General features: G+C 37.2%; 5 protein-coding genes across 5 annotated transcripts; 3 read left to right on the top strand and 2 right to left on the bottom strand.

Annotated features, from left to right (window-relative positions):
• Positions 1 to 185: 185 nt before the first annotated feature.
• Positions 186 to 9,056, top strand: PCOAH_00046890 (Guanine-nucleotide-exchange-factor; the record flags this gene model as incomplete). Its single annotated transcript, XM_020061473.1, has 1 exon — positions 186 to 9,056. The coding sequence occupies one exon, from the start codon at positions 186 to 188 to the stop codon at positions 9,054 to 9,056; it is 8,871 nt and encodes a 2,956-aa protein (XP_019916084.1).
• Positions 9,057 to 9,692: 636 nt separating this feature from the next.
• Positions 9,693 to 13,610, bottom strand: PCOAH_00046880 (CMGC/DYRK protein kinase; the record flags this gene model as incomplete). The annotated part of the gene is made up of 1 exon (XM_020061472.1): positions 9,693 to 13,610. The coding sequence occupies one exon, from the start codon at positions 13,608 to 13,610 to the stop codon at positions 9,693 to 9,695; it is 3,918 nt and encodes a 1,305-aa protein (XP_019916193.1).
• A 1,658-nt stretch (positions 13,611 to 15,268) lies between these two features.
• Positions 15,269 to 17,008, bottom strand: PCOAH_00046870 (Uncharacterized protein; the record flags this gene model as incomplete). Its single annotated transcript, XM_020061471.1, has 1 exon — positions 15,269 to 17,008. One exon carries the CDS (start codon positions 17,006 to 17,008, stop codon positions 15,269 to 15,271), a length of 1,740 nt encoding a protein of 579 aa, XP_019916724.1.
• A 1,987-nt stretch (positions 17,009 to 18,995) lies between these two features.
• PCOAH_00046860 (Uncharacterized protein) lies at positions 18,996 to 21,039 on the top strand (the record flags this gene model as incomplete). The annotated part of the gene is made up of 2 exons (XM_020061470.1): positions 18,996 to 19,386; positions 19,571 to 21,039. 2 exons carry the CDS (start codon positions 18,996 to 18,998, stop codon positions 21,037 to 21,039), a joined length of 1,860 nt encoding a protein of 619 aa, XP_019916141.1.
• Positions 21,040 to 21,601: 562 nt separating this feature from the next.
• On the top strand, positions 21,602 to 22,513 carry PCOAH_00046850 (U6 snRNA-associated Sm-like protein LSm5; the record flags this gene model as incomplete). Its single annotated transcript, XM_020061469.1, has 3 exons — positions 21,602 to 21,904; positions 22,103 to 22,182; positions 22,312 to 22,513. The coding sequence occupies 3 exons, from the start codon at positions 21,769 to 21,771 to the stop codon at positions 22,474 to 22,476; spliced, it is 381 nt and encodes a 126-aa protein (XP_019916600.1).
• Between the last annotated feature and the right edge of the window lie 30 nt (positions 22,514 to 22,543).

Genomic DNA, 22,543 nt, shown 5'->3' with positions numbered 1-22,543 from the left:
CCACTTAAGGGGCGCCCCCGGTTGCTCACTTCTCCACGTAGCTGTACACCCTGGAGAACACCGTACTGAGCAGTTAAACAGTTTTGCTCATGATAAGTCATCAGCAATAGTTTTAAAAGTACAAGGAATAGTTGCCCCCCTGATAGAAATGTAACAAATCTGCACACACCCCTATTCACGAAAAAATGGAGTATAACAAATCTTATGAAAAAAAAAAAATGGAAAAAATGATATGCTTGAGACACACGTATGAATACAATGAGGATTACAGAAAAACCTTCGGAATAGAATACCTGAACCCAGAATTTCTACATGACGAATTGACAAGATTAAACATATTTACCATCATAAAAAATGAAATAATAAACGTACTGTCGGTTATTAAAAAGCACGAATATAATAAAAATCTGGACTCCAGCATTGTGGACGCACTATTCATCCTGTATAACAGCATCAGCAATTTGACGAACAGCTTGAAGGAAGAAATAGACATACACGAATTTAATAATAAGCTAGATATATATCATATAGCTCCCTTTTTAAATATCATAAGAAACAATAACATTTTTTATAGAATAAAACTGAACGCTCTACACTCCTTGGACCACATATTAAAGTATAACAGCAGCTATTTCAATGAAAAGATGTATGATAAAAATGTTTCTAGAAAACAGGAATCGTACACCTCCATCGAGAACGATCACGATGGGAAGAGTAACCAGAACAGCCACTTAAATATGAAGGAACTGAACGATGCACACGAAAACAGTTCTACCAAAGTGAGTGAAGAAAAGCATGATGATAGCGAGGTGCTATCGTCCAAGATGAGTGAAAAAATGCCGAAAAGAAGAAGGTATCATTTTTTTTCAAAAAATTATAGGTTAACCAAAAAATTTCCTGATAAGAAGGAAGACAACCCCGATTTCCTAATAAACAAAGGGAACAACATCATTAACGTGAGCATAGAAACGTTACTCTGTGCACCTATTAACTACAACAATATTAACCATGAAGAAATTATACTCTACGACACCATCATTTTGTTTAATAATATGCTATGTAATTCCATCAGAGTTGTTGACAGGAAAAATATTATAAAAATAATTTGCTACATTTTTAAAATATACAAGAATAATAAATATTCCGTCTTGTTTAAAGGGAATTGTGAATCCATCTTGAAAAACATTTTCTACATTGTAATGAATAATCTGACCAGTAGCACGGTCAGCGCAAATATGAGGAGCGGTACCAGTGCTACTGCAAACGCAAATAGTAACGTTAGCGCGAATGAACCTAGCAACGCGTGCACAAACCAATCTGGCGACCCCTCCCCAAATGTTGCAAGCCTCCCAGATGACGAGTTAATACACGATCTGTTAACCATCATTCTAATCCTAATGAACAGCAATAAAAATAAGTTCGTCGAGGATTTATTAAAAACGAAGGAATGCATTGGCATGTATAATGACTTGTTTGAAAATGAAATTTCGAGTGACAATATGGAGTGCATTAATGTCCTCTCCTTCAGATTGCTAAACATTCTTCTAGAAACTTGCGGATATGCCCTGATAAACAAAAACTTTGACGCTCTGTCTAATATAATAAGGTGCCTATTTCTACACATCACCTCATCGTCGTATATCCTCATGTGCAGGTCCATGAGAACTTATATAAATATTTTTATCCTTTATAAGAAGCATTTTTGCATTTACAGCGAAGTGTTTATTAATATATTATTAAGCATACTGAAGAAAAGTTCTTCCAAAAACGTCACAGAAACTGCTTTGCTAACCTTGTCCTATTTTTGTCTTGAAAATGTCCTCTTCGAAATATATTACAACCATGACGTTAATTTGTACGCATCCGACCTGCTCGAAAATTTCATAAAAGCCGTCCTTGATTTGTGCGTCAATTTTATTAACAACACAACCATTATAAATGATGTCATTTTTAAGATGGTGAAGAATATTTTGCACATAATAATGCCATGCTTGGGAACTTGCGGCACCGCCCCATCTGTGAGCAACAATAAAAGTGGCAGTAACGTATTGAACGACCAGAACAATCGAATGGGCGATATGGGTGGATACACAAATCAGCTCATTAGTGAATTCAGAAACGACTTATATTCAGATATTTTTGGCTATGTAATGCATTCTGGGAAGATTGAACTACTGAAGGGTACTTCTGGAGTTAGGAACTGGAGAGAGAAGTGTGAAGGGAGAAGAAAAATACAAAAAGAAAAAAAAAAAAAATTAGCGAACGAAGAAAGTGGGGGCAATAAAAGCACATCATCGTTAGGTCACTCTAACGAAACCACCAAGGAGGAAAAAAAAGAAGACGAAGCGACTCATCCAAATGATAGTAAGAAAAATCTTGCTAAACAGGGAGAAGACACAGAAAACGCGCCAGAAAAACAGGAAACCAAAAAAAGTAACATGAATGAACTGTACTCCCTCAACTTTCTAACATCAAGTAAGGACAAAGGCTACGTCCTCCTTTGCTCCATTTTACTGTGCGAATATGTTAAGGAGTCTATAAAAGTGGACTATATTAAAAATAAGGAACATTTGATGAGAAAAAAAAAAATAAGAAAAGAAATTTTAAAAAAATCAGCAACCATTTTTAACACACTAAAAAATAAATCGATCGATGAGTTAATAAAAATGAAAATGATCCAAACGGAGGACACATTCACTCAAGTGGATAGAGGTGATTCTATTCTCAATTCGCTGATGACAGATAAACGTGAGCATTTCACTGTTTATGCGAATCAGTCCTATGATGAGAAGGCCCATGCCTCCAGAGAGATGGACGCAGAGAAGCTCAACAGTGATAAAGCTAATGGAGAGCCTCATTTGACTGCTTCTAAAAACAGTGACGATAGCGGCAACGTGTCCAGTAAAGCAAATATACCCAGTGACCCGAAAAGTGCAGAGAAGGGACCAAACTCGGATCCCAGCAACCCCCATTCTGCAATGGACCAATCCAATGGTGACATTATAAAAGACGCCGTGGAACAGTTTTCTAAAGATGATAACTGTAAAGGTACACTAAGTAGCAGTTGTGACAAGGGGGGTGTGGATAACAGTAACGTAAGTGACGAGAAGAGGGAATCCCAATCCCACGTCGAATCTTCAGGAAGTCGAAATCCGAGCGGAGCCACGGATTATGACACCAACGCGGGGGAAACAAAACCTTCTGAGATCCATTCTGACAACGTGAACGTCAAAAATGGAGAAAACGATTTAGAGGCGGAAAACAAGAAGCAGAAAAGACCTAGCAATGCGAACAGCGTGGACATTGCTCATACTGGCAATAGCGGCTCACAAAATATGATAGAACGAAACAGCGTTGCCAGTAACGCCCAAAGGAACCTAATGGAGGACCCACACTTTTTGAAGTCCATAGCCAAGTTTCTCAGATATAACCCATTTCTAGATAAGGAATATGTGGGGGAGTACATTTCTCACAGGAAAAATATAAATATTTTGAAGAGCTATGTGAGACTGTTTGACTTTTGCAACTTGTCGTTACTGTCCTCGTTGAGATTGTTCCTGCACTGTTTCAAGTTGCCAGGAGAAGCTCAGCTAATCGAGAGGATATTAGAACATTTCAGTTTGTGTTTTTTTTATTCAAATCCAATTTGTGGAGATTTAGATAGAGTTTACCATGAGCAAGGTGACAAAGTTGAATGCTTGCTGAAGGAGGAGGAGCTGGCCAACACGAAGAGGTACATCTTGATAGATTTCCTGAATGATAGCTCGAACGAAGGGGGTACCAGCAACGGTAGTAATAACCAACCAAGTGAGACCGGCGAATCGAAGCAGACAGATGGAGATGCAACGGGTGAAGATAAAAAAGGCAGTCCCAACAGGAAGAAAAAGAAAAAAAAAAACTCACAACAGAGCAATGTGCAGGAAAAAATTAATTTAAAAAAAGACGTCGACATGCATGATTACATTCACAGAAATGTACACTCCATGTCGAAGAAAATACAACAGATGAGCGAAGAGGAAGTGCAGAAGAAGTACGTCATTGTTGAAAATAGCGACGTCATATTTATACTAACTTATTCCATCATTATGTTGAACACAGATCTGCACAACAACCAGGTGAAGAACAAAATGAAGTTGGAAGAGTTTATTAAAAATAACAGAGGAATAAATAACGGAAAAAATATAGATAGAATATATTTGGAAAATCTGTACAACTGCATACTGCATGAAGAAATTAAACTGTTCTCCAATACACAGAGCACCTACACAAATGACAACCAATACTGGAAGCTGCTCGAAAAGAGGAAAGAGCAGTACAAAAATTATCATTCATTTAAGGCAAAGGAAGTGTACTTTTACAAATTTGACATAAACAAATTGTTAATTAAGAATAACTTCATTCCGATTTTTTTTGAAATTTTCAAACGTACCAATGATTATAACATGACAGAAAATTGTCTGAGCATATTCAAGATGGCCATAACAAATTTTGCCTACTACCATGATGTAGAAAACATAAATAAATTGTGCTATATATTTAAATATATCAATTTTTATTTGACGCAAAAATCACAATCGTTATTGTACCTTTTGTTCCATCTCATCAAAAGGTGCCACAATTTGTTTAGAGACGGGTGGGTAATATACATAAACGTTTTGTGCAAATTAATCACCATAGATTTAGTCCCCATTTTCTTTTATCCCCACATGTATATAAACAATGCCCAATTTAATAACGACAAAGATTCCCTCCATAGAAAGTACAAAAAGGGAAACTGCTTAGAAACATTTAATATCAATAAAAGCATAACAGAAATTTATCAACATCCACTTTTGATATTCAAAAAAAATATTAAAAAAATTAACAAGCCCAAATGGATTGACGAATTTAGTAGTATGTTCTTTTTCAGACATAGCAATAATGAAAATTCCAATTTGTCCATCATATTTAGGGAAAGCTATTCTGAAAAACTCGATGAAGATAAAAAGAAAAGGAAAAAAAAAGAAAAAACACAGGAACATGAAAATAAGGAAAAAACCAACAGCACGTCTATCATTAATGGGGATATAAAACAAACGGATGAAGCAAACGACGACGACGATCATGACGATGATGAAGACAGTGATAATGATGATGATGAGAATGATGAGGATAACCTCAACCACATATATGTACACATCAAAGTGGACCCAAAAAATGCCGATAACAGCTCCATCACAGACAGTGTCACCATTTATAAAAGGTTAAAATTAGACGTTTACAACTTTTTTACCGTAAACGATTTTTACAATAATATGATTACCAATTTAAACATCACCAGTTTTATATACCTGATCAAAATATTAATGATTAAGAGTTCATTTACCAAGAACAGTGAACAGCACAACAGCGCGCAGGGTAGTAGAACGGATCAGCATAACTCAGGCCTAAGAATGCATATTATACCTAACCACAACTTTATGACAAATGATAAGAACGCTGGCATTCATAACACCCACCAAAGTATTAATGACTCCAACCCAGTTTTAATAAACGCCGATAACTCCTTCGATTTGTTTTGCAACACGAAGGAAAAATTGCTCACGTCGCAGATGCTCTTTCACATTATATATTTTAAAATTAACTACACCTATGTGTTGTATAATATGATCTGCAGAATGGAAAGAAGGAGCGCGGCAAAGATGTTCAAAGAAGGGGCCGCTCAACAAACATGTGGAAAAATGAGCTCTCCAATAAATTCACTTGTGGAAGAATCACTAAGTAAAGGCACTAATCTAAGCGCAGCAAAAAACGAGCATGACAAGAAAAAGAAGAAAAATCGATATGATCTCACATTGAATAATATTTACGACACAGATAATTCGACGAACGTCACGTCCAGCGACTCAGAATTCAGCGATATATCTAACGATTCCTTTTTTATAAGAAAGAATGATCTCATTGCTGAAGAAGGTCAAACCTACGGAAATTCAGCTGAGCAACAAAAGGGGGATTCCCCAGAAGAACATGGCCAGGCGTATAAAGATGTGGACGAGTTTGATAAGATTTACTCGTACGCCCATGATGACGATGGTGGTAGTGAGGACGCCGGTGACGAAGCCAGCTCGGACGACAGTGTCGATTCGAGTTGTGATGAGCGTAGTGACGCGGAAGCGGATTGCGAATCGACCCACGTGAATGGCAAGCACAACACAAATACACACATTGCAAGCGAAATGATGAACGAGAACATAAATCATAGTGGCAACCCGGGTGGAAACCCGAGCAAGTGCACCCGAACAGATAAGGAAAAGGACTTTCTAATGGACAAAATTAAGATGAACCTGTACACAAAAACGTACATCATGCATCTGAAAATTACCGTAATAACGTTTGAGCACTTCTTTAACCTGCTGAATAAATTCCTCCTAATCAACTATGACAGTAGCATCTTCGTGAGCATTTATAACAGCATTTTTAAGGACTACCAAATGGAGGACATAAATTTTGTGGCGGAAGAAGATATCGCGAATGATCACAAATTGTCGTACCAGATCTATGAGGAGAAGTTCGAAAATATCGACAAAAAGTTACATTACAAGGAGGAAAAAGTAACCGTAAATGATATAGAAAAAAACTTGTTTATTGTAAAAATTCCCAAGACGGAGGAAGAAGAGGACTGGCTATTCATTGAGCATCTCATCATGAGCATCATCAATTTCTCGTACATTTGTTTTAGTATATACAAAGACGACAAGCAGAAAATGAGCAAAAAGGGAACAAGCAAATCGAGCAGTGTGCACATCCTCCCAGACAACAGTAACTATGCACAACTTAGACAAAAAAACGGCAAATTTTTCTTCCTCTGTGGAATATACCTTATGTACATTTTACAGTTCCTGAAGAAGAACATTCTCTATCGGTTCATCGACAAAATAATTTACATGCTGGAAAAAATCTCGAAAAACGTTTATGTAAACAGCTGCATTATTAATATATATCTGCACATGTTACAGCTCATCACGCCGAACAATATTCTGTACAAAAATACAAACGACACAAACATTTCGCTGAATGATAAGGATATTTACATTTACATTGAAAAGGCAACCATCTACACGGAAAGTATTAACAACATTATTAACAATAATAATGTGCTGCTAAAATTGAACAATTTTAATATTGAAAATATTATTCTGTCGCTTCTCCCATATTTGCTATATTTTAATAACAAGAAGGAAGAAATTAATGCACATATCGCGTCCATTAATTCGGAGTGCCTTCACATTATTTCCAACATATATTATAAAAGTACGTACATGTATATGAACAACTCGAAGGGAACAAGCAAGCCGGAAGACACGGAAGGATCTTGCCAAAATGATAACTATAACTCCAGTTTGTGCAAAAAGTACCAGGACAATATCTCATTTGAGAATATCATCGAGTTGAAAAAAATGTACATTTTTCTGCTCATCTGTTTTGTTCTCTCTCTGGCCTGCTCCTTCAGCTCCAAAAGAACCAGAAGTGAAGCCTACATAAAGCTGCAGCAGTTTCTGTTTAATGAGAATTATATTTTTAAAAAGGTGAAAAATCCCAATGGGGACAACTCAGCCAGTATTGGCAATAACAAAGGGGAAAAAAATTCCAAACAGGAAAAGTGCGTATATAGGGATGAAAAGTTGATAGACTTGATAAGCAACTTTATCATCCTGCCGCTTATCACGTACAATTATTACTTTCCCTTTATATGCAAAAGTGTTCATTCGGGCGAGGAGCATAAAAGTGAATCAAAAAGTTGCATAAACGAAGCACAATCTAAAGAGAAGGAGGACCAAAACGTCGTTGCCAATGCGAAGAGCAACTACTGCAAGGAAGCCCTGCTCAACTTCAATCTGTACAACAAAAGGAACAACGACATACCGGGCAAAATGTGGAAACAAAACGAATACGAAAACTGCGGATGCATTATTAATTACAAAAACATAGAGACGGTAGATCAGGACCTGAACGTGCTAACCAGTCTGTTCAACTATGCCAATGATTACTACATACACACCATGCTACATAAGCAGTACAATTACTACTTCAGCTACTTGTACGCCAAGAAATTACTAAGCTATGACAACGTCTGCTACAGGAAAAGCATGAGCATAAGCTTCGTGAGTCATATCATTCTGTCGTTCCTGCATTCGTTACTGAATTACGCGGGGGATGGATGCGAACACAGCGATGAAGAAAAAAACGGGCCCCATAACGACAACCATGACGAACCCACTAACGAGAAGAATGATTCGACCTCATCAGATGATAACGGACAACCGAATGACATAAACCTCTATGATCTGCTCTGCCTAAATAATGACAAATCGTGCAATAAAATTGTCACCAAAACGAAATGTGAAAATAATTGCATTTTCTACTTCTTAAAACATTTTTACCACGCACTGTTAACCATTAAGGAAGAAACGAATAAAATTTTAAATATTTACAAAGAGACCTTTATCGAGAACATTAAAAATATTATCTACGTCTCATCGTCCTATGCGTACTGCTTGAAGGATCATCGTGTCAACTGTTTTGCGCATATAAAAAATGGCTACTCTTTCCTAAATGAGGAGGAGAAGAAGCTGCTAAAACCGTACAATCTGGAAGCTGCAGAAAAGGCAGAAAATATCCTCGAGGGCGATCAGGAAGTTTTTAAAAATATATCGAAATTGCAAGTCAACGTGAGGATTAGTGTCGTCATCGTTTACTACATTCTCTACACAGATAACAATCAAAATGAGCAATTTAAAAATATCTTCGAGGAGTTACTAAATGTTTTGCTAACCAAGTATAGCGTTAAGTCGGAGTCACTAGAAAATGGAGCAGATCCCAGCGCTGAAGCGAAAACGGCAGATGATCAAACGGAACAGCAGCCGGAAAATTTACCCAATGAATCCAAGGAGAGCGAAGAAAGTGCAGGAACGGCGCAGTTGGATAAAAAGGAAGAATCGTCTGACCAAACGGCTGAAAAGGAAAACGATGATGCAAATCTACAGACGGACGAACAAAATGAGGAGGAGAAGGAGTAAGCCCAGAGTCACCCATTTGTTGGTGGAAACACATGTAGGGGCAAATCTTTTCCTAACAATAAACAAACATGCTTATAACATAATGAAAGCAACCTTGTTGAGCTTAATTATTTTAAACGTAAACGGAGGCGCTCCTTCCTGAAGCAGAAATAAAAAGTTGCTCTTCCTTTTTTTGGAAAAAACTACAGAAAAAATCAAGCATCACTGTTTAGCTAAAACTACGAAAAAAAAAAAAAAAAAAAATTAAGCAAAAATGTTTGTCTCGTTTCCACTACTTGGAAAATCGATTTCATACAGGTTATTTTCACAAGTGTCTATTTTTAACTTTGCCCTTATTCGTGCAACCACTGTGTGTTCATTGTGAAGTGCTTCCATGTTACACTGCGATGTGCTGCCCCTGGTTGTGATATACCAGCCCATCTGTGCTCTGATTTTTCAACTTTTTATTTTTTTTGTGATGAAAATTCCTATCAAGGTGTGTACCAAATTTGGTTATTACTCTCCCACTACCGCCGAGCGCACCTTTTAGAAATCCCATGCGGGTAACTGTGTAATACGTTTGCGGAGTCCTCCCATTTTGTGATTATTTCTGAACCCCTCTCCATAGAAGCAATCCATTGCCGCACCACTGTCGCGTCATAACCCGTCATGGTAAATGTTCGGCTTCAGCCACGGATGTTTCAACGCCTCATCCGCATTGGGCCGTTTGCACGGGTCGATTTGCAGTAGTGACAGGAGAAAATCTAAAAACAAGGTATCTTCAATTTGAAATTTACGCTTTAGCAGATTATCACTTGGGTAGCAAACATCATAATAAACTTCTTTACTACTTTTTGACGCGTACTGCAAACCCTGATTTGCGTGCGTACCTTTTAGTATATCATTTGTGTGGCTTTCTTTTTTATTTAAACGGAAAAAGTCTTTTGAGTTAAACATGACCGATTCGTCATCCACCTCATCAAGTGGTTCTTCCTTAACGTTGTTACCACCGTAACTTTTGTCAACACTTATTTTTTTCAAAATTATTAATCCGTGCTTTGTGAAAAGGTATGGTATGCGGCAACCCTTTATCATATAAAATGGAAAGGGTCCAATGTAAGACGCTATAGAGTATATAAATCGATGTATATTCTGATGATCAAATAGAATTTTCTTCGTTAAAAATTCAAATAATATGCAACCTAAGCTCCATATATCAATTTTCTTGTCGTAATTTTGTTGTAGTAAAACTTCTGGAGATCTATACGATCTCGTTTGGACGTACATTTCTAGCTTGTCGCTTTCGTATATAGAGCTGTTAAAATCTATTATTTTTATTTTTTCAAATTTTTCCCTGCTAAAAATGTGTGCTCCAGAGACAGCCTTGTTGGTACTACTACTGTTACTACTATTACTACTACTGCTTGGTTTATCCTTCAAATTAGGTGCAAAAGAGAACTCCTTTTCCGCGACAAACACGTCGTTGTGCGTAGGCGAATTGCTCCAATGTGTACTACCCAACGTTACTAAACTTGAATCGGAACCCTTTTCTAAGTGCCCCCCTTTGTCTACTCCTTTCAGTTTTTTTTTCTTCCTCCTTTTCATGTTTATCATAATATTTTCAGGTTTCAAATCGCAGTGTATTAAATTTTTGGAATGGATAAACGCCAAGCCTTCCAGCAAGTTCTTGGCCAATATTTGTAGCTGCCCCAAAGTCCCTATCTTACCCTTTTTAATAAAATAATTGTACAAATCGCTCTGCATGTATTCCGTCACTATGATTAGATGCTCCTTAAAGTAAAAGTAATCATACAGTTGTATAATGTTCTTATTTGTATGCGTGTTTCCTCTTCCATTTTTTTGGGAATCGCTACTTTCATTCGATAACATGTTTAGAACGATCAGCTCGAACAATCCTTGGTCTAGGAAGCTCTTTCCATTTTTCATTACCTTTAAGCAGACGTACTTTTTTTTATGCCTCACCGTTTTGGCTCCAAAAGGGGGTTCCTTATTGGAGATGCAATTCTCTTGTTTCTCATGGAGTTTTTTACGTAAAATCCTTTCCCCTGTCGAACCTTCCAAATTGGTAGAGCTGTTGAACACTAAGGAATCGCTTGTATCTGCCACTGAACCATTAACCATAGGATAACTCTGCGTGCAATTATCTACGCAATGAACACCACCCCGACCTTCCCCCTTCCTGTATAGCACATTTAAACACTTAAGCGTGGTACTGAACTTCGTTTTGGTCAAAATTTTTACCACTTTATATTTATTCAAAATTAGCTGACCCGGGAAAAAATGGATTTCCCCCTTGGAATTCAGTTCGCCTTTGTTCCTTTCGTATATGACCCTTAGGTTAATTGCTTTATACGTGTGGTCACAAGAATTTTGGTCAACAGTGGTAAGGTCACTATCGTGGTTACTTCCAACGTGGCCGCCTTTATGGCAAATGGTAACTCGGTCCGTTTTAACGTTCTTTTGTTCCTCTTCTTGGGATCCCTTCTCCATTACGTCCGCATTGGGTATTCCAATTGACCACCCAATCGTTAGCTCTTTTTTTTTCTTGATTTGTTCTGACCTAAACATATTGTAATCCCCCTCGCAGTACTCATCCATCCATTTACGCTCATCCCGTTCGTACTTTACTACTTGCTCTACATCAGCGTGGTGGTTCTCCTCACTAGGCGCATCTTTATCACTTTGCTCAAAATTGCCCCCGTCTACATCTGGAATATCCTTATCATAGGGGAGATGCCTACTGCAGCTGTCCACTCCTTTACTTAAGGAGGATTCATTATTTATAGTTATCGCGCTTGACAGCTCATCATCGAAGAATAGGTTAATTATGTTCTCTTCATTCTCTTGGTACATTTTATTATTCGTTTGTACACTCGTTTCATTGCTATTCAAAAAGAGGGAGCTATTCTTCATGCAGCTGTTGCTTCCTTCCTCACAAGAGTTATTCCCATTTTCCTTACTTTTGTAAAAGTCACTTATACTTTGATAAAAATCGGTCGTGTTGCTATGTAGGTTGTTTTTTTTCTTCTGTACGCTGTCAATCTCATACGTGTGATGCTTCCCCGTTTTATTCATTGCACTTTTGTCAATTCGGTTATCATTTTTGTAACTGCCACTGCTATGAGGGGAAGAGTCACTTACATGATTCTCCTTTTCTGGACTGAATATTTCCGATTTGTTCAATTTCATACCACTTTCGTTCCCTGGGCTATTGTACAAATTGGGTGTCAAACAGGCACTGTCTGTTTCTTCATTAGGTTGGTAGGAACTGCCCTCAAATTCGTTACATATACTGTTCTGTGCACTTTTATTTTCCTCCTCGATGGTACCAAAGTTAGGAGACATCTGGCGTTCTATTTCCATTCCAAATGTTGGTGAGCTAAACTTGTTGTAAGAGCCATTTCTACTTAATGCACTGTCCGTATACAAATTGCAGTTGTTTCCGTTTATAGTGGACGAATTGTTAGACAGTGTGTATACGGTAATGCCATTTAAGCTTCTCTCATAGTTGGTGTAGTTGGAGGTGGAAAGGGTATCCCTACTTTGGTCATCGTAATTTTTCATAAAGAAATAGTTCCCAGGGATGGAGAAAAAGGAGGTTGCATTTTTACACTTATGTCGGTATTTCCTCCCTACATTTAAATAATCACCACCATCATAATCATGATCCATATTGTCATCATGACAGTTACTGTCGTCATCACTTTGGGCCCTCCTCCTTAACATAATCATAGTTTCGTCGCTTAAAAAGGAGGAGTACGCACTTAATCTAACGTTCCTATTATGCACTTTAAAAAATTCTTTAATTTCTTCTATTAACATTTCCTTGGACACTCTCCTGACATTTAGCGCATAGTCTAAGCCTGTGACGTATCTGATTAGCGTTTCATTTCTTTGGCTAAGTATTAGGTCCCTGTTTTCCTCGCACAAATCTGTACTGTTTCCTGAATCATCCGTGTCGCTGTAATCGGACTGTGACAAATGGACCTCACACGCGTAGTTTTCATTTCTACCTTCCCTTTCTACATCGTGCAAGTCGAAGCAGTTTGTCTGATCTGAAATTTTTTTATAATCCTCCTCATTTGTCTCCTCCGTGTGGTGAACCTTCCCCGATTTTGCCCCTTCGTCTATTTTGCTTTCACCCCCATCGTGCTGCTTCACTCCGCTGCTCGAATGTGTGTCATTCTGGTAAGATTCATTTGGGGAGAATCCATTTTTGGCTTGCTCTCCGTAACGAGCATTTTTCTCCCAATGAGGCATTTCCCCCTGAGGTTCCTCACTCTTGCAGTCACCCCGTCCCACACATGCCCTCTGGACATTCTCATAAGGGCTGCCCTTCTCCACAATGTGAAAATGTAGAAATTCTATACTGCTCACAAAACCGCTAAAGGCCTTTTTAAAATCTTGTGTATCCTTATTTCTCTCATTTTGAGTGAGCACCTTACTAGAAAAAATAAAACTGCTGCAGTGTTTCTTCTTGTACAATGCACAGTAATTGTTGAACCCCTCAACTATGTCAAAGAGGGAAATTAGGTAATCCTCCTTGTTCAGCATTTTTTATTATTTTAAAATGCCCTTACATGAAGGAGTAACACTAAACGCAAAAGAGATGGTTTAAATGAATTGCGCCCTTCCAGTCATTATACAGAATTAACAGAAAAAATAAAAAAAAAAGCAAATCATTTGAGGCCAATCCAAGCAATTGTGTAGAACGTACTTTGTAACGGGTGAGCCACGCCGGGCGATGTGAAAGGCGCGTACTTCAGTTCAATTTAGTGTGAAAAATTGCCATGTACACATTTTTAGAAGTTCCTTTTTTTTTTTTTTTTTTTTTTCCTAGCTTCCTCCTCTCCCCCTTCGTAGCATTTCAAAAATTTGAAAAATGTCCTTTTCTACTCTGTTGTTGCGCTCCCTTTGTGTAATCCTTTTCTTACAAGCGATTTTGCAATTGTCACCGTCACGAAACTTTCACCGTCAATCGTTTGCCGCGCATTACGCCTGTGACGCACTCTACGTCAATTAACTTTGCCATGCACCGCTCCACTGACACTTCAAGGTTGTTCCTATTTAAAACTTTGCTCAAGTAGAAAATTTCACGCATTAATTATTCTCAATATAAAAAAAAAAAAAAAATTAATACCCATACGCTACGCCTTCTATGTGCAATTCTTTAAACGTATCCATATATTGTCCAACTGCTTAAACTTACAAGCAGGGCTTACCTACATTGTTTCACCTCCTTATTTTTATAGGAAAAATTTTTTTTAAAGACGTACAACATAGGCGCATAGGATAGGAAAAAATATGTAGGAGTAACATAATTATAGGGAAAGGAAAAAAAAAAAAAAAAGGTACACACTTGTGCACACCTAATTAAAGAAAATTTGTAAAAAGTAACTGCACAGAGTGTAAAGACTGTACCCTTTGCACCACATGTCATAATTAGCATATATTTTCATATTAATGAAGGAACATATTTTTCTGAATTGGTAAATTTTTCACTTAAAAAAAAAAAAAAAACATACGTGTTACAAGCATATTTACACGTACGTATAATTCATATATGCACACCGCACGCACATTAGCACATGAGGTTTACATAAAATACTTCCTCCATTGTGGTTAAAAAAAAATGCACTGATAAGGGGGAAGACTTAAAGATCATAAGGGCGTGTTGTATTTGACACGTAGGGCATAAAACAAAAAACAGGGTGGATCAAAAAAAATTCACTCTTTTGCGGGGCATGTGCTACATATCTTTTTTAGGAACTTAAAAAAATGAATACGCTAATGAGGGCTTCGTTATAATGTTGGGGGTGAGGAATGATTACTCATTATTCTTACATACTGCGCAAAAATAAAAGCGTAATGGGGTAAGAAAATGAGCCGGTACTTAGGTAGATAAACGAATGGGTAAGTACGTGAAGCGCAAAATGCGGTTCAAATGAGGCAACAAAAAAAATGATGAGAAAAAAATATAAACATGTGTATACGCATATGTATAAGCGTATCATCAACAAACATTCCATTTTACACTAGTTTAAAACAACGTGGCATTTGCAGACAGGCAATTTTTTGCCCCTTGAAGATACCACCTCATGTGTGCCCCTGGGGGATATCCTGGGATCCTCCACAACCACAAACGCGTGCATTTCTGCGTATGTGTTTTCGCGCACACATAACCCGTATCCGTGGCAGCGTTTTGCCTCGACCTACTCGAGGATCTTAATTTCTGGGTCCTTTATATGCAGCTTCGGGTTAAAGGGCTCCTTCATTTTGTTACACACAATTAGTAGGAGCCGCACCTCCACCTCCTGACTCTGGTTTTTAAACATGTACATATCACCGGGGCCAATTAATAACTGCATATGTTTCTCACATTCAATAGCGTTACTTTTGATTCCTGTGTCAATGAAAAAATTATTTGCATCACAATCTAAAACGAGAAATGTCATAAAGCCGTAGGCATTTTTGACAGGGCCATAGGTCGTTTGGGTACCTATTAATATAAGTGCCATTCCTCCTCCTTTGCTTTGGTAATTTAAAGGGATACATGTTACGCCTTTTTTAATATTATTCTTGTAAATCTTTTCAAGCTCTATAATTTCAGTTGGTGATTTTTTCATGAATGAATTATTTTCCTGTAAAGACGTATTAATTAATTTAAGAACATTTCTATTTTCTCCCTCATTTTCTGCGCTACCATCACCCCTGTTCATACTTTGATGGTCGCTATTTTTGCTATAATATTTTCTTATGTCATTTTGTTTCAATTTATCATTAGCATTATTCATGGCTGCAACTTCGCTTAATTTGGGTCTTCCCCTTTTCCTCTTCACCTTAACTTCACCTTGTGTGTTATTTTCATTATTATTGTTGTTACTGTTATTAGCGTTACTACGATTGTTAAAACTGTTGGTCTTTGTAAAAACGCTGCTCAAGGAATTTTGCTGCTGCATTTTTTCTTTTAATAAACGAGCTCGGTATTCCTCCATTTCTTTTTTTTTCCGCCTCTTCCTTTTCGGTTTCATTCCTCCTTCGTTATTATCATTCGTATTTCTCCGAAAGGTGGACATGTTATCCATATAGGACGTTTTTCCTTCTCTACTGTCCCTTGAGTTGGAAAACTTTTTGGAAATATTCGCATCCGCGCCTTTGCTTTTACGGTTATGTTTTCCCTCATTCTCGTCATCTTCATCCCCCTCGTCGGAATATTTTCCATCTTCCTCTTCCTCCTCCTGATGTACTTTTTGCTGCAATTTATTTTGCGAGCGCTTAGATGGCCTACCACGTTTTCCTACCACTTTCTGCGTGGTTCGCTCTTCATTTTCGTCTTCCTCACCATCCTCCTCATCATCGTCATTATTTTCGTGACTTCCCATTTCTTTGTGTCTTTTTTTGTCCTTTTCTTTCTGTTTCATTCTTTCCATTAATATGACATGTTTCCTCCTTCGTTTTCTTTTTTTTAATATTTTCTCCACTTCTTCATTTTGTTTTTCATTTACGACACTGGAATAATTTTTAAATTTGCTTAAATGGTTCTCTACGCCAGATGGGGCTGCTTTACTTGCGTCATTTGCTGCATTTCCGGCATTTTCACTTATATGGGCGTTGCTACTGCTGGCGGCGTTTTTATCCTCATTGTTCGCATTTCCGTTGTTGTTGCCTCCGCTGTCATTGGCATTTTCACTCTCCTTATTGTTTCCGCTGTTGTTCGTTTCATCCGGCTTATTTAAATTCTTTTTGTTCAAAATGTTTTGGGCATTTCTCACTGTGGCCAGTCTATCTTTTAATGGTAAATTTTTGCTTCTATCATTTTCGCTATTTACATTGGCCGAAATAGACCTTGCCAAGTTGTTACTTTTATTTATATTGCTGTTAATGGGCTTACTACCGTTGTTAAAATTGTTGCCGTTATTGTCTAAAAAGGCTGCTGAAAACACGTTAAACATTTTTACCTTTCTAAGTACGTGGACACATCGAGGGGAGGGTTAATCTTCGCAGGAAAATGTCGCACATGTGGTGTTTCTCAAAAAGAAGATGCTTCATTCGTTCAATCTTGAGGTACACTTTTTTGGCGTTACTTTGTTTAATTAATCTTTTTCGATGTAAAAATTTTCTCCTTTTTTAAAAATTAAATTGCATTAACGTGGGGGGAGTATAAGAAGGGGCAAATGTGCAGATATACATGTAAAATAAAATTAACTCCAAGTTCCCCCGTGCAATGCTTTCTCTTAATTGTTAATTTAGCGTTCATACGTGCCTTGTGGGGAACGCATAAAATTATCTCCTTGGAAAAAAATAATACCACGGAGATTTGCATAAATGAGTGAATTATAAATATACGTAGGGATGTGCGAAATATGCAACATTCACATACGCATACACTCTTCAAACATTCAGGTGTGCAATTTGGCCACTTTACATTTTGATAAAAAGGCATATAATTATTATCAAAAAATGTACAATTTGTATGCGCCAAATGGAAAATGGCTAAAGGTGAAAAATATGTAAAAATTCTGATTGCCCATTTTACAGCATTTTAAATATACTTATTTGCTATACACCTTTTTTTTTTTTTTTTATTTCATTTCACGTGCGTTTTTGTAAACATTTTTTCTTTTTTTTTTTTTTTTTTTTCTGCAAATGGGAAATAAATACGCCGCTCGGGTGGGGCACAAAAATGTGTACACAAATATATACTCATTTACAGTATGTATTTTCCCTCGCAATTTTTTCCCTTTTGGTAAAATGTAAAGTTAAAAAGGGCGGTCAAAAAATTACATTTTCGAAAAACGTGAAAAAAACGTACATTATTCATGTACATGTGTATACAATTCGTATGCCCTCGTATTGCTAAACGCGATTATGCTTATGTGTAACAAATGCGTCTACGTGTAAGCATGACGAAACAGTATCGATTTGCTTCCGCAATATGCCCAATTTGGCAAAAAAAAAAAAAAACCAACAATTTGTTATAACCCCAAGTTCGGATTATTTGTGAACACTCCAAATGTGCAGAGGGCAAAGATCGGGAAAAATATATCTTACAGCTTAAATAAGTTCAAAATAATGCGGAAAAATTCCAGGTGAACAAGTGCTACTGGTACTTTGTTGCTATATGTGAAAAAATTCAACTTGATTCCCCTTGACTAACAAATTCACATTAAAAAAGCAGAGAGTATTATGAACGGTTAAACATATACGTATAAGGAAAAAGGAAAAATGTCCTTCTAATCATTTTTCTGGTTGGTTAAAAATGAAATAAAGTTTCGTATGTTCCATTTTGTCCCTTCAAGTTAATCCTTCAAAATGGGATACATTTTTTTAAACCATCTTCTAACACGAAGAAAGAAAAAAAAAAAACATATGTAACGCAAAATAAAATAAAAATGGTTTTTATTTTTAAAAAATAGGCAGTAAGGAAAATATAATTTTTCCTTTTCCTTTTTTTTTCATCGATGATTTATCCCCAGATGGTGGGGATCCAAAAGTGCCCCACAATTGCGTTGTTGTAGATATAAAGAAAAAAGTATTCAAGGCTTAAATTCGCATTCCTTCCAACGCCACGAACACCTCTTCTACATTTGCCTCCTCGCACACTTAAAAAGAAACACCCCTAAAAAAGAAGCAAAACAATGGATAAAAAATTGCCAATTGTGACCTGCAACTGAAAATGCATATATCGTATCATCTCCCTTGCGGCACACATGTACGTATGCCAAACTGAAATGCAAAAAGTTTAAAAGTAAAAAAAAAAAAAAAAAAAAAAATATATATTAAATTTTTTTCCGAAGGGCACGAAGTTGAAAATTGAAAGAGGAACTGCTAAAGTGCCCATAAAAGGGTGTAAAAAGGAGTGAAAAAAAATAAAAACAAGTGGGAATAAATGTCACCCTACACAGAAAGCGAAAAAGAAAAGCATAGCAACTACGCAAAATGAGAAAACTCCTGAAAACCGCCATTGCCGATGTGAACAAAATAACATGTGACGATGCCGCCAAGTCATCCATCCCATTTAAGGAAAAGTTAAAATCATTAATTATAAAAAATATAGACAAATTTGAAAATGAGGAAATTTTGAAAATAATAGAAAATTACAATGGAAACAATGGGAACGACAGGAAAATCCTAAAAAGCAGTTACGACGTTTTTAAAAACAATATACACCGGTACTCCTTTGACCAAATAAATAGAATGCTCAGGTTGTACAATACGTCCCAAGTGTATGACAACCAGTTTAATGTGTCCATCCTTGGTTACCTAATTAAGAGGCTGAATGCGATGCCCGCTAGCGTGGCCGTGAACATATTTCATAGTAAGTCCCATGGTGAGAGGCGTGGCCATTAAACAGAAAGCGCAATGACATCAGGCGGAGAGCGCCGCAAATGTGCAGACACAAATACATGCGTATAGGCATATGTACAAACGTGTGTGCTTCCCCTTTATTTTTACTATGTTATAGTTGGTCGCGACCTAAACCAATGACCTTTACTTTCCCCCCCGCGTCGCAGATTTGGTGAAAGCCGGCCTAAGAGACCACAAAAGCATTGAGCCAATTAAAGACCATTTTGAGAAAAATCTAGATGGGTACAATACCCTCGATTTAACAATTATTTTAAGTTCGTTTACCATGTTGCAGGAGGACATTATAATGAACTTTGCAAATGGAGGAGTCAACGAGAATTCCCAACCCCCAAAGGTGAAGAACTCCCCAGAATGCACCTTCAATTACAACGAAATTATCGTGGTCATACTGAATAAAATAAAAAATGATGAAGACATTCACAACAATTTGAGTGTGGTAAATTCCATCCTCATACTAAACATGATTAGCCGATTAAATGTTAACAATTATGAGATTTTTAAATTTTTTACAAAAAAATATTATAAAAATTTAAACGAAAGAGATGTAGAACCACACCACCTAACCCTGCTGCTGAACTCATTTGCAAAATGCAACATAAATATTAACATTCTCAAATATATAATTAAATATATGAACAAGGACAATTTCATTAACCAGCTGTCCTACGTAAATATTACAAATGCAGTTCACTACATGGCCAAATTTAACTATAAAAATATTTCCTTCTTAAATCGACTGAAGGATAAAGTGATCGAAATGGTTGACACAATTCCGCAACGGGAATTCAGTAACATCATGTGGTCTTTATCGAAGTTAAAAGTTAAAGACGATAAGTTTTATTTTGTTTCTCTGCGGAAAGTTAAGGAAATAATCCCTTCCATGGATATGATGTCCATCGCCCAAGTGTTAGATGCACTACGACGAAGGAATTTATCAACTGAGGTGTCCTTTTTAGACAAACTGCTCGATCCCCAGGTGGCTAAAAAGGACACTTGTGATTTGCCCAACAAATATCAAGAATCTCAAAAACATAACAAAGCAGTTACGAATAAGAGTGTAGAATTAGTGGACAAAAAGGAAGATGCACAAACAGCTCACAATACAGCTGATGAAGTAAATTGCCAATACCCGCATCCGGGGCAGGATAACAACGCACCTGCAAATAACGCACCTGCAAATAACACACCAGCAAATAACACACCTGCAAATAACACACCTACAAATAACACACCTGCAAATAACGCACCTGTACAAAGAACAGAAGAGTCGCCCCCAAGTAAGGTTCACAACGTATGCCACGTTCCCATCGAATTAGAAAAAGATGTCATCGATTTGTTAATACAGAAATATTTGGAAAATATAGAGCGCTGTTCACTCCATGTGTTGACACAGGTCCCATTTTGCTGCCTCCAACTGAACTGCACCAATTATGACATTTATCACAAATCTCTTGAAGTTCTGAGGCGGAAAAAAAAATATATGAGCACCTTAAATTTAATATATGCAAGGTACTTCATAAGGATTCTCATAGAAAAGCAAGAGGATAATTTCCAAAAATTGCCTCGCTCGGTTAAGCAATTCGCCCGGGAAATCATGAACTCGGATAGCACGTAGCAGTTTCTGTTGTTAGTTCCTGGCGTACCTCCTTGCCGTATATCTGTTAACTCCCCCTTTTGTGCATGCGCATATTGTTTGCTGGTTGCACCTTCTTATCATTATTTTTATATACCTCTGTTTTTTGTGAAAGTTTACCCTAGCACACCCTTGAGGGGCCCTTTCGAAAGCTCTTCTTTTTTCGTTTGCTCAGTCGAAGCGGGTGCACCAAGTAGACTTCCCGGCTCGACCGCTCCGTGTAACTCCACGTATACACATACATTTGTGCATTTTTAACCTATGTAATTTTCTTAGCGTTATTCTCCCCCCATGATATCACATCTAATAGGGTAACTTGATTTATATACATACATTTGCATATATTTATTCGCTATGCCAACCACCGAACAGGGCGTGTCGTGGCAATTTTTCCATTTGGTGCTGCTCACCTTTTAATATATTTGTTTAAGTGAAACGCTTGTGCTGCTTGAAAAACTGTGCAAGCTTTTTTTTTTTTGGCGCATAAACCGACTTGCAAAAAACTCCACAACAGTTTTTTTTTTTTTAAAATAAATATAAAAAAATCGAAAAAATAAGTATGAAAGGGGAACATGTGAAGATACCGTAATAATGCGTTGCCAGTGCTATGTATAGAAGTTTCCAAATTTGAACCCCTATTTTAGCGAAGCAGAAAGGAGCCAACATAACAGTAGCACGTAATGGCTGTTCATACGCGCCATTTACAGTTCTATGTACATATTTAAGAGAAACAGCCCATTCATTTGTTCATTCGTTCATTCTTCCCTTTTACGCAGTTTAACAAGAATGGCAACAGTCAGTGGGTCAGAAACGTTTTTGCCTCTTGCCCTGATGGATAAGTGCATAGGTTAGCGCAGAACGAAGCGCTTCGCATCTTCTAGTTCAAATCTGCATGAGCGTCTGCGTTGTTAGAAAAGTACATGCACCTGTATGCGTATCGTGTGGTAGAAATGTTTGCGCGCTAATCGGAGGGGAAGGCACTTCTTCGAACACTGCTTCCGATTAGCCCGCTTAAAATGCCCCCCTTCCAAACAACCTTTTTTAGGCAGCAAAATATGGGTTATGCTGAAGGGTGACAAAGAAATAGTTGGGAAGCTCGTCGGATTTGATGAATATGTGAATATGGTAATTTGGAAAAAAAAAAAAAAAAAAAAAAAAAGCAACGCAAAGTAAATCACGCCGTGCAACATCACCTCTGTCCATTTAACGAAACGCACACTGTCACAATTAATACCTGTTTCTTCCCCCGCGCAGGTACTAGAAGACGTTACGGAATACACTTACATAAACAACGTTAAGAAAGTGAATAAAATAAAAAAGCTGCTGCTGAACGGTTTGAATATAACAATAATGGTCCCAGGAGGTGTCCCTGTTAATTACTACGATTATGAAGAAAAGCTGGAGGAAAACATCGCATGATGTGATGGTATTTTTTTTTTTTTTTTTTTTCAAATTTGCGTCTTTCTTAAAGTGAAGAGTCTCTTTA

Source organism: Plasmodium coatneyi, chromosome 12, assembly GCF_001680005.1.
Source record: "Plasmodium coatneyi strain Hackeri chromosome 12, complete sequence".
NCBI lineage: Eukaryota > Apicomplexa > Aconoidasida > Haemosporida > Plasmodiidae > Plasmodium > Plasmodium coatneyi.
The sequence above is the reverse complement of the archived record's forward strand: the minus strand, read 5'-3'. Positions and strand labels throughout refer to the sequence as shown.